Consider the following 12,337-nt stretch of genomic DNA (forward strand, 5'->3'; position numbering starts at 1 on the left):
GTAGGGCGGTGATGCATCACTCTGAGGGGGGTTGCTGCTGGTGTTTCCCATTAGGAGAGGGCAGGCTTGCCTGGAGTCACCTCACTGGGTGGCCCAAGCCCAGGGTGGCTCTCTTGGGTGAGGGGCAGCCCTCAGGTGTGCCCAGCAGAACGGGGCCCACCTTCCTTGTCTTTCACTTTCCCTTTCAGTCCCGGGGCCTTCCTGCACAATACAGCAAACAGCCAGACCCATCCTGGCCCAGGTGAGACCTGTGCCCCCCAGATGGTGGTGTTCTAAAGAGGGAGCTCCCAGGGGTGGGGTGGGAGTATCCGCATGCACGGTGCACATGTCTGTGACCTCTGGGTCTCAGTTTCCCCATCTGTCACAGAGGCCCCTGCTGTGGGCCTTCAGGGATGTGTGGGACCAGCAGGTGGTGTTTGGGGGAGCCAGTCCGAGGAAGTAGGCCTGAGAAATGCCAACTGGTGGTTTGTATTTTAAGGTGCTTTGGTTTCCTTCCCTTTGATTGACTTGAAACTCAACCCTTATGAGGGCTTTGGGTGGGAGTGGTCCCCCCTGTGCCCTTAGAGCCTACGTTGGAGAAGCCCCTTGGGCCTTCCATGGTATACCTTACTCCTGACCTGTTGAATGGGCCCTGTGTCATCTGACCTGAGACCTACTGCCTGCCTGCAGGGTCAGTGCTGGCACATAGAGGCCTTGCATCAGAACCATTGCAGCCCTTGTCGTTTGTCCCTGGGTTCCTGGGCAGGCAGGGGTTCGCAGTGGGCTGTGGGTATGCATGACCTCTGCTGGGACAGAGGCAGACCCTTCAGGGGAGGTTGCCATCCTCAGCGTTTGTGAGCTCCAGGAGCTGCCAGTGAGAAGCAGCCTAGAGCCACTGCCCGGTGTGGACATGCAGTATGCACTGTTCATCTAAACTAATCACACAGCCAGCTATTTTACCAGCAAAATGGGTTTATTCGGGTACAACAAAGAATTCCGGTTTGAGACATGCAGTCTCTGGTGAGCACAGGCAAGTCCAGGGAATGACGGAGAGAACCATTCTTTTATAGAGGAAAAGGGAGAGTTGGGAGGCGCTGCTGTTAACAGAGTCTGCTGGAGGAAACTGGGGATTTGAAGTGGAGCGGTGCTACCCGTAGATCTCTGTCTTTCTGCATTTACCTATGCTGTGTGTGATCATCTGAGTGCAATCCCAGTGTGTGGCTTTCTATATCTGCCTTCCTTTGCTCAGCACAGTGCTTTTCAGGTTCATCTTTGTTGTGGTGTATATCAGCACTTGGTTCCTTTTCAAGGCTGGATGGTACTTCGTTGTACAGCAGCATTGCAGTTTGTTTATCCATTCCTCGATTGATGGACATTTGGGTTGCTTCCATCTTTGGTTATTGTGACTGCTGCTATGAATATTCGTGTACAAGGATTTGTTTGAGAAACTGTTCTTAGTTCTTTTGGGTCTATACCTTGGAGTGGAATTGCTGGGTCATCTGATACTTTTATGTTTAACTTTTTGAGGAACTGCCATACTGTTTTTACGTAGAAATGGTACCATTTTACGTTCCTACCTGTGATATGTAAACCATTGTGAAAGTCACTCAGTCGTGTCTGACTCTGTCACCCTGTGGACTGTAGCCCGCCATTCTCTTCTGTCCATGGAATTCTCCAGGCCAGAATACTGGAGTGGGTTGCCATTTCCTTCTCCAGGGGATCTTCCTGACCCAGAGATCGAACCCAGGTCTCCTGCATTGCAGGCAGATTCTTTACTATCTGAGCCACTAGGAAAGTCCTGTGATATGAGAGCGTTCTAATTTCTTTGCATCCTCACCAGTCCTTGCTCTTTTCCCATTTTCTTTTTTTCAACTATAGCCATCCTAGTGAATGTGCAGTTGTATCTCATGGTTTTGATTTGCATTTCAGTGGCATCCAGATGACTAACGATGTTGAGCATCTCTTCATGAGCTTGTTGGCTGTTTGTATTTCTTTGGAGAAATTTCTATTTGGAACCTTTGACCATTTTAAAATTGATTTGTCTTTTTGTTGTTGAGTTGTGAAGTTCTTTATTCATTTCAGTGATAGACCCTTATTAGGAATATGATTTACAGATATTTTCTCCCATTCTGTACAGTGAAAAGCCTTTTCACTTTCTTGATGTCTTTAATGCAGAAAAGTCCTAAATTTTAATGATGTCCAATTTATCTCTTTTTCCTTTTGTTGCTTGTACTTTTTTTTTTTTTTTAAACTTTTAGTTACTTTGCCTTTTATTCACAATGTTTGGGCATATTAATTTTAGCTTTTTTTTCATGCTATATTTAAAGCAACAGTGGAGGTAAGAAAATATCTTTTACTCTTGAAAATATTTTTAGCATGGTCTTCTTTAGTTGCTAAGTCATGTCCGATTCTTTTGTGACCCCATGGACATAGCCTGCCAGGTTTATCCGTCCATGACATTTCCCAGGTGAGAATTCTGGAGTGGACTGCCATTTCCTTCTCGTTGTTGCTTGTACTTTTGATGTCCTATTCGTGTCCAAATCCTAGGTCATGAAGATTCACCCCTGTGTTTTCTTCTAAGAGTGTTATAGTTTTAGCTCTCATATTTAGATTGTTAATCCATCTTCAGTTAATTTTTTTGTGTGTGGTGTGAGGTAATTGTTCAGTTTCACCCTTCTGATATCTAGTTGTCCTACCACCGTGGTACAGCTCCCCGGGGAAGGTGACTTACAGCTGTCCTCTTCATGGGGTCCGGAGGGGCCCTGCCCGTGGCTGCAGACTGTCTATGGTGAAATGATGGGAGTGCCTGGGCTCTGAGACACCCCACCTCCCACCTCCTGCCTCAGCCTCTCTGGACTCTGTGGTGACAGGTAGTGATGGCTCTCTTGGAGGCAAGCCTAAAGTCTGGCCAGTCCCCTCTGCCTCTCCCAGTCACTCATGGTGAGGCCTTCCTTGACCCTCCCTCTCCATTTTGAGTCCCCCATCCCGTCCCTGTGAGCTGCTGTCGCCACACATACTCTGCCCCAACCGCCCTCATACCACCTTCCCTTTCTCCTGAGGTGTTGCCGAGCTTTGCAGGGGAGGCACTTAAGGAGCTGCTGACTGCTGGTGATAATCTGTTTCTCCTCCATTTCAGCTGTGTTGGAGTAGAAGAGGAGGAGGCCCCAGATATTGACATATACCACTGCCCAAACTGTGAGAAAACCCACGGGAAGTCCACCTGTAAGTATAGCACCATGCTGCTGCCCCTCGGATCTGACTATGGGGGTGAGGTCTCTGCTTGACCTTGACCCCAGCCCCAATTGGACCCTACCTTGCTGGAGTCAACTGCCCTGTGTAGTTGCAGCCAGGGGCCTCTGGTGCCTAGGGACCTCCTCCTGTCTCATTTAGCGCCCCTCATGGCCTTAGTGGGCTGGCTGTGGCTCTTCCTGATCATCTCCTGCCTGCAGATGCAGCTAGGGCCCCTCATGACCTTTGTAGAGAGCCCACCAGCCTCCAAAGGCCAGGACAGGGGTTGCAAACTCTAGCATTCGCAGTGACCAGGCGATGTGAGATGGTCCAAGGGGCCATCCACCCCAGCTCTGCCCAGCTCTGCCCAGCTGGCCGCTTCTTATCTATGATGCGGTCTAGGGATGTGCATTACTGGGGACCTGTTCTTCCCATCTCTAGTGCTCCTTGCTTGGAATCTTAGCTGATCCCCTTTCTCTATCTTTTTTTCAGCGATGAGAAGCATTTTATTTCCTGTCGGTTCTACATTATTAATAAGTAAGAGTACAGAGATAGTTTTTTTTTCTTAATTGAAGTATATGGCCAAGGAATTTTGTATTTTTGAAATGCAAAAGAATTCCCGTTCTCACACTACTATTTGTGCATCACAAAGACTTTATCACCCTCCCCTTCCATGTGGCCCTTTGTGGGCATGTGGGGGCCCAGTGGGTGCTCTCCAAGGCATGGGCTCATCCAGGGTGGCTCTAAAGGGCCCCACATCAAGGCTGGGAGGCAAGTTCCAAGACCAGGTCCACATGGGAGAAGAACCATGATCTGCTGGGGCTGGAGCCCTGGAGCCCTGGCGGGGTAACCCTGTGGATCCAGTGGGCATAGAGATGTGGAGTCCTGTAGATCCACCGGCACAGGGTGGGTGGGAGCCCAACCCCAGCAGTCCTGTTCTGTGGGTTGAGGCCAGCCGAGGGAGCCCAACCTAGCCCCTGGGAAAGCTGGGTGAAGAGTGGTCTTGCCTCACCTTGACCTTTCTTGGGCCTCTCTTTTTGCCTAGCCTGTGCTCCATCATCACTGAGTGACCATAGGAACTGTATTCATTTTGGCTTTTGTGCCGTCCTCTCCAGCACACTGTGGGCATGTGGTAAATGCATGAGAAAAAGACAAGAAGGCCTGGTGGCTTCTGAACTTCCAGGCATGAAGGTCCTCAAATTCCTAACTTACCCTCACAACCCTAGAAGTTGGCGGCACTGTTGCTCACAATATGTCTGCCCTAAATTACCCGATCCTTCTGGTAATGGCTTCACAGCAGACACAGGAGGATGCCTGTTGCCCCGTGGCTTAGTCTACATTTCTAATACCTCATGAATTTCCAGGAAGGCTTGGAGGCTAGAGTAGATGAACAGGGTATGCACCCAGGTCTGCACCTCGTGGCCCGGGAGTGGGGTGGGGGGCCGATAAGGGCTGGAACTGGGAGATACCCCCCATATAGATCTGAGTGCCAGGATAGGCACTACCCTGGGGTGTGCTCAGGGAGGGTGGGGGGCCAGGACGCCTGTATAGCACTGTTCTAGATCAGCAGTGTGGGACTGCAGACTGGGGGGACCTGACAACCCCTCCCTGACTGTGTGTGTGCATGTGTGCATTGTGTGTGTGCATGTACATGTGCGTGCATATGTGCTTTATAAATTCTGTGAATCGGACTCCCCTGATGGGCTGTGTGTCCATCAGGGATGAAAGCACAGGTTCTAGCACCTTCCGCCAGTGGGCATTCCCACACTGCCCATCACTGTTCATTTTATATGTGTGTGCCCTGACCAGAGCCTGTCTGGTTGGTTTTTACTTCATGAACTCCAGTCACACCTTCTGCAGGAACGCCCCTTGATAACTCTGTGCCCCCTGGGAACCACCCAAGCCCACGCGCCTGCCTCCTTTCCCTGTCCTGGCCTGGGTGCGGTTTGTGGTGGGCACAGTGAGGTGAGGACAGCAGGGAGAGGGCCAGGACAGGATGGAGTGGGCGGATGGAGCACTAGGAATGGATGGAGGCAGGGCTTCCAGAGCGAGCTGGGCCTGAGGCCACATCCCTCGTGCTTTGCCTTGTCTTTACGAGATCACACGGCTCCCTCTCCATGCTGCTGCTGTCTGTCCCTTGGACTGACTTTGGTTTGTGACTCTCAGGCCCACAGGTTTACCCACGAAGGCCCATGGGAGGCAGGTGACAGGACCCTTAAAGTGGTTTTGAATCTAGTGTTTCCTCCTGTTGGCTCCATGACTGCTTAAGAGGTTTTGTTGTTGTTCAGTCGCTCATTGGAGTCTGACTCTTTGCGACTGCATGGACTGCAGCACGCCAGGTTTCCCTGTCCTTCACTATCTCCCGGAGCCTGCTCAAACTCATGTCCATTGAGTGGGTGATGCCATCCAACCATCTCATCCTCTGTCATCCTGTTCTCCTGCCTTCAATCTTTCCCATCATCAAGGTCTTTTCTAATGAGTTGGCTCTTCTCATCAGGTTGCCAAAATACTGGAGCTTCGGCTTCAGCATCAGTCCTTCCAATGAATATTCAGGATTGATTTCCTTAAAATTTAAGGAAATTTTTAAGAGGTTACTTACTAATTTCTTACTTTCCTTCTCCCTGAGGCAAGCATCGCTGTCACACCTTTGGGATGGGCAAGCCATGCTTAGGAGGGTGGGCTGGGTTGTGTTGCTGAATATCTTGGGGATACCTATTGCCCCTGTAACCCAGGGGGGGTCCCCTGAGTCCCCGCCAGCTTCCAGCTGTCCCCTGGGTACCTTGTCAGAGGATGTCTTGGGCCACCCATAAACAGGAGATGGCTCAGCTTCAGAGCTCAGGAGGGTCTTAGACCCTCGGGAGGGAAGGAGCCCACCAGTCAGGGCTACAGAGGTGTTCAAGAGTAGCCCTGTGAGCTCAGACCTGCCTCATGACTTCATCTTTGGCTGTTGTCCCAACATACCTGCTCCAGCCACAGTATCAGGCATATTCCAGCCTCTCCATGAGGTGCTTGAAGCTGCCAAGTCCTGAGTGAGGGCCCAGGAAGCCCAGATGGCCCAAGACTGCCACTGGCCTCTGGTCAGCAGGGGCCCCAGGCCCGGCTCCTGGCAGGCAGAGGAGATGCTGCTTCTTTCTTCTGCTGCCCACTCTGCCCTGCATGTCTGCTGTCTCTGGGCTGTATGCCTCCTCCAAGACTCAGTCACCCCATGTGTCTGTCTCCTGGCACAGGGCCCTCCATACTCACGAGGAGCCCAGGAAGCCAGGACCAGCATTAAAGATGAGACACAGAGATACCCAGTAACTTGCCTGGAGTCACACAGCCACAGGATAGGTGGGCAAGAAAGATTTGTACTCCTCTCTGAGTCTGTGGGCCTTCCCTTGTGACTCAGCTGGTAAAGAATCTACCTGCAATGCGGGAGACCTGGGTTTGATTCCTGGGTTTGGAAGATCCACTGGAGAAGGGAAAGGCTACCCATTCCAGTATTCTTGCCTGGAGAAGTCCATGGACTATAGTCCATGGAGTTGCAAAGAGGCAGACATGATTGAGTGACTTTCACTTTCACTGGGTCTGGTGCTGCCAGACCCTAGCTCCAGCCCCTCCTTTGTAGGACCTGGCCTGATTTCCATAATATGCACTTGCACTTTGGTCTGGGAGACCAAGCATGATGTATATATCACCTATTTTAGGAGACAGTCTCAAGGAACTATGGCTTGATGAGACAGGGAAGAGGTGGCAATTTGGAACAGAGGTCAGCTCAGCCACCCCGCACCCAGTGCCTTCCTCTTCCTGCTTTAGGCAGGTCCCACCCAGGAGCAGTCGTCAGCTCCCTTCATCCCCACAACCACTGAAATGCAGGAGGACTGCAGCCCCCACCCGATCCCTGTCTGTGAAAGACAGACACTCTAAGGGCCCCGCCAGCTCTCCCTTACCTCCAGTCACATCTCTGCTTGAGGATCATGTGTAAAACCCTGCGAGGTAGCCCCCCAGGATGGGTCTCCGTGCCTGGCCCATCTTCACTCACTGAGTTATTCGTGGCTGCCCTGAATGGGGCCGAAGGTATTGAGGAAGTAGCTTCCTTCCCTCTGGGAGCTCGAAGTCTGGTAGGAGTGTGTGTTAGTGTGTGTGCACATTTGTCCTTATATTTGTGTGTGTCCTGGTGTGCACGTGCCTGTCCTGGTCCAGTAAGGGCATGTGTGCTTGCATGTGGATATGTACATGTGTATGTGCGTGAGCACGTGTCACAGGCCAGGAGGGACAAGTGTGCATTCTCACATGTAAAAGTCCAAGATGCATGTGTCTAGTGCCCTGGGAGCAGGTGTGACAATAGGGTACCCTGAGGATGGGCAGGCAGTGGTGGGCAGGGAGGGCAGTGGGCATAGAAGATGGGGCTGGGCTGCCCTGCCTGTGAGTTGTGGGCTGTTATGGCAGCAAAGATCCCAGTGGGGAAGGACAGTGGTCTGTGCTATTTGAGGGCAAGTCTGAGGGTCAGACAGGTGAGAGGGGTCCTGAAAAATGAGCCTGGGTGGGAGCGTCTCAGGGGGCGCCTCTGAAGAGTTCTCAGCGGACCAAGTGCTGAGTGAGGTGGGGCTCTAGGTAGCCCCAGCTTTTGAGTGCCATCATCTGAGCCAGCAGGTTGGGAAGTATGGGGTCAGAGGTGAGGTGGGGGCTGTGGCTCAGGATGTGAGAGGTGGGAGTTCCTGACCATGTGTCAACTCGGGGTCCTGAGAGGCCAGGGAGGCTGGGTGGGTGGGGCCAGGGGACCCCAGCTTCTTTGCCTCTGAGAGGTCTGAGTCTTGCAGCTTTCATGGTGGCTGCCCTCCTGGTCTCTGCAGGCATGGGGAGGGGAGGGGGTTGCGGGTGACAACCTGCCTCCTCTTTCCCCACAGTGAAGAAGAAGCGAACCTGGCATAAACATGGCCCCGGGCAGACGCCGGAAGTGAAACCCGTGCAGAACGGCAGCCAGCTCTTCATCAAGGAGCTGCGGAGCCGGACCTTTCCCAGGTGAGCAGGCCTTTTCCTCTCCCACCTGAGGTCTGGATATGCATCCCGCACTGGGGCTCCAGGGCCATGGGCTTCCCTCCAGGGGAAGCAGCAAAGTCCCAGACACTCCAGGTACTCCCAGCATGGGAGCTGATCTCTCCCTTCTCAGCACCTCCACAGATAGGTGATTGTGACCCTCTTCACAGCCCTGAAGGGAAGAGTCTTATCTCCCTGACCTGGTATGGCCCTTCCCACGGCACATTCCTGAGAGAGAGCCACTCTCCTCCCTTTATGGACCAGGAGTGGGGGCTGGTATCCAGCCTGAGACCACCCTTTGGATGTGGCGAGTCCTGGTGTCATATAGCCGTGGGTTTTCCTGTGTGTGCATGGCCCTGGTTCTTCTTAGAGTGCCCCTCCCCCTGTACACCCTTGACCTTGTGAGGGAAGACGGCAGGGTCAGGGTCACAGGAAATCACTTCTGGTGGGGGGGCACCCTGACTGTGTGGACGTGTGGTTGTACAGACAGCTGCTCTGAACCACCCTTGTCCCTTCACAGCTGGAGGACAGTTTCTGTTTGTCTGACAAAGTCCTTACTTCTTTTTTGAAGGATAATTTGATGGACACAGATTCCTAAGTTGGTGGGTTTTTTCTTTTAACGTTTTAAATGACTCATCCCATTCTCTACTTGAGTGCATGGCTTCTGGTGAGAAATTCACTGCAACTCTTTTCCTTGCTCTTCTGTGGATAAGGTATTTTTCCTCTCTGGCTTCTTTCTTATTTTCTTTTTCCCATCTTTATTGCGATGTAATTCATATACCATACAACTCATCCATCTGAAGGGTATAATTTAGTGTATTCACAGCTCTGTCCTCCACCACCAGTTAATTTTGGAGGGTTTCCATCACCTCAAAAATAGATTTATAATCCACATTCCTCCCAGAAGTCCTGCCACTAATCATGATTTCTATCACTGTTCAGTTCAGTTCAGTTCAGTCGCTCAGTCGTGTCCGACTCTCCGCGACCCCATGAATCACAGCACGCCAGGCCTCCCTGTCCATCACCAACTCCCGGAGTTCACTCAAACTCATGTCCATCGAGTCTGTGATGCCATCCAGCCATCTCATTCTCTGTCGTCCCCTTCTCCTCCCGCCCCCAATCCTTCCCAGCATCAGAGTCTTTTCCAGTGAGTCAACTAGTTGCATGAGGTGGCCGAAGTATTGCAGTTTCAGCTTTAGCATCAGTCCTTCCAATGAACACCCGGGATTGAGCTCCTTTAGAATGGACTGGTTGGATCTCCTTGCAGTCCAAGGGACTCTCAAGAGTCTTCTCCAGCATCACAGTAGATTTGCCTATTATGAACATTTCATCTAAAAGAAATCATGTAATATGTTGCCCTTGTGACTGACTTATTTCACTTGGCATAATGTCCTCAAGGTTCATCCAGGGTATCAGTGCTTCAATCCTTTTTTATGGCTGAGATTGCAGCCATGAAATTAAAAGACGCTTACTCCTTGGAAGGAAAGTTATGACCAACCTAGATAGTATATTAAAAAGCAGAGACATTACTTTGCCAACCAAGGTCCGTCTAGTCAAGGCTATGGTTTTTCCTGTGGTCATGTATGGATGTGAGAGTTGGACTGTGAAGAAAGCTGATCGCCGAAAAATTGATACTTTTGAAGTGCGGTGCTGGAGAAGACTCTTGAGAGTCCCTTGTACTGCAAGGAGATCCAACCAGTCCATTCTAAAGGAGATCAATCCTGGGTGTTCATTGGAGGGACTGATGCTAAAGCTGAAACTGCAATACTTTGGCCACCTCATGCGACGAGTTGACTCACTGGAAAAGACTCTGATGCTGGGAAAGGTTGAGGGCGGGAGGAGAAGGGGACGACGGAGAATGAGATGGCTGGATGGCATCGCCAACTCTATGGACATGAGTTTGAGAGAACTCCGGGAGTTGGTGATGGACAGGGAGGCCTGGCGTGCTGTGGTTCATGGGGTCGCGGAGAGTCGGACACGACTGAGCAACTGAACTGAACTGAACATTTCTTTTGGATAGACTGCATTTTGTTTATTCTTTCATCAGCTGATAGAAATTAGAGTTATTTCTGATTTTTGACTACTGTGAAGAATTCTACCATAAATGTTCTTGTAAAATACTTTGGACATATATTTTCATTTTTTTTAGGGGTAACTTAATATATAATTGTTTGAAGAATTACCAGACTGTTTTCCTTTTTTTTTTTTTAATTAATTGACTTTTTTAATTGAAGGATAATTGCTTTACAGAACTGCGTTGGTTCCTGCCAAACATCAACAGGAATTAGCCATAGATAATGCATATGTGCCCTCCCTCTTGAACCTCCCTTCTGCCTTCCTCCTTATCCCACCCCTCTAGCTGTTATAGAGCCCTGGTTTGAGTTCTCTGGGTCCTCACGAGAATTTGCTATTATCTGACTTTTTGAGTTGCTTCCCTTGCGGCTCAGCTGGTAAAGAATCTGCCTGCAATGTGAGGGACCTGGGTTTGATCCCTGGGTTGGGAAGATCCCCTTGAGAAGGGAATGGCTCCCCATTCTAGTATTCTGCCCTGGAGAATTCCATGGAGTGTACCGTCCATGGGGTCGCAAAGAGTTGGACACAACTGAATGACTTTCACTCTCATGGTGATTCTATCTATCTATCCTTGAAGGTGTGAAGTGGTCTCTCACTGTGGTTTTAATTTGAATTCCCCTGATGACTAGTGATGTTGAGTACCTTTTCATGTTCTTGTTGGCTATTTGTCATTTGCCCATTGAAAGTTGTTTTTTGTCTTTTTGCGTTTTAAGATTTCTTTGTGTATTTTAGATACAAACTCCTTATCGGATATATGATGTACAAATCCTTTTTCCAATTTTGTGGGTTGTCTTTTCACTTTTTTGGTGTCTTTTGAAGCACAAAAGTTTTAAATTTTCATTAAGTCCAAGTTATTTTTTCTGTTGCTGCTTGTGTTTTTAGACAAAAACAAAAAGAAACTATTGCCAAATTTAAGGTCATGAAGATTTATGCCTGTGTTTTTCTTCTAAAAGTTTTGTAGTATTAGCTGTTATATTTAGGACTTTAACTCATTTTGAGTTAATTTTTGTAAATGGTATGAGATAAGGGTCCAACTTCATGCTTTTGCATGTGCATATCCAGTTCTCCCAGTTATTAAAATGATTATTCATTTGCCATTGAATTATCATGGTATCCTTGATGAAAAGCAGTTAACCATACATGTTTGGGTTTTTTCTGGACACTCGGTTCTGTTGCACTGATCCATATGTCTCGTATTATGGCAATACCACACAATCTTGATTACTGTAGCTTTGTAGTGAATCTTGAAATTGGAAAGTACCCCCCAACTGGTTCTTCATAAAAAATGTTTGGTCATCTGTGTGCCTTGTATTTCCTTCAGTATTTCAAGTTCATCATGTCGGTTTCTGCAGAGTAGTCAGGTGGTATTAAGATAGGGATTGTGTGGAACCTGGAGACCGGTTTTCCATTATTTCTCGAATCCCACTCCTTCCTTCAAGATTTGGTTTCCTCCTTGTTGAGTTATATCCTTTAGTAGTTCTTTCCAAAAAGCTCTATAAAAATATTCTCTGTGTCTGAAAATATTTTTATTTCATCTTTATTTTTGCATGATTCTAATTTTCTAAAATGGATCTAAAATTCTGGTTATAAATTATTTTCCTTTAACTCCGGAGATATTATAATATTTTGTTTCTTTTGACATTTCCTGTTACTGATATCAGCCTAGTTGCTGGAGTTTTTGTTTTATTTAATTTTCATTTTTGGTGAATAATCTGTTTTTCTGTGTGGAAACTTTGGAGTGTTTTTTTTTTTTTATATATATATACCATAAATATACTGAGATGCTTCTAATGTGCATTTGCTTTTATTTATCCTTCTCAGGACTCAGTAAGCACTTTTAATTTGGGGTGTCATATTTTATCTAAGTTCTGACACATGTTCTGTTTTCTGTTTTAATAGCACTTCTTCCCCATTCTCTCTTACTTTTTCAAATCTTTTTTTTTTTTAATCAAATTCAATGTTGTTTAGCCGGCTACCATTTAATATATCTGCTGAGTTGTAAAAATTTCAATCAGCATAGTTTTCTTTTCTATAATTCCTG

General features: G+C 48.5%; 1 protein-coding gene across 3 annotated transcripts in view; it reads left to right on the plus strand.

Annotated features, from left to right (window-relative positions):
- The window catches only part of PHF2 (PHD finger protein 2), a 90,856-nt gene that overhangs the window by 46,781 nt on the left and 31,738 nt on the right, over window positions 1–12,337 (plus strand). For all 3 annotated transcript variants that reach the window (XM_088838152.1, XM_088838151.1, XM_088838150.1), the window contains exons 2-3: window positions 3,116–3,201; window positions 8,094–8,208. In XM_088838152.1, coding sequence (XP_088694278.1) covers window positions 3,116–3,201; window positions 8,094–8,208 — 201 coding nt within the window. The remainder of the gene's footprint in view (window positions 1–3,115; window positions 3,202–8,093; window positions 8,209–12,337) is intronic.

The sequence above is a fragment of the Moschus berezovskii genome, chromosome 7 (assembly GCF_049115385.1).
Source record: "Moschus berezovskii isolate FMDL1 chromosome 7, NW_MosBer_1.0, whole genome shotgun sequence".
NCBI lineage: Eukaryota > Metazoa > Chordata > Mammalia > Artiodactyla > Moschidae > Moschus > Moschus berezovskii.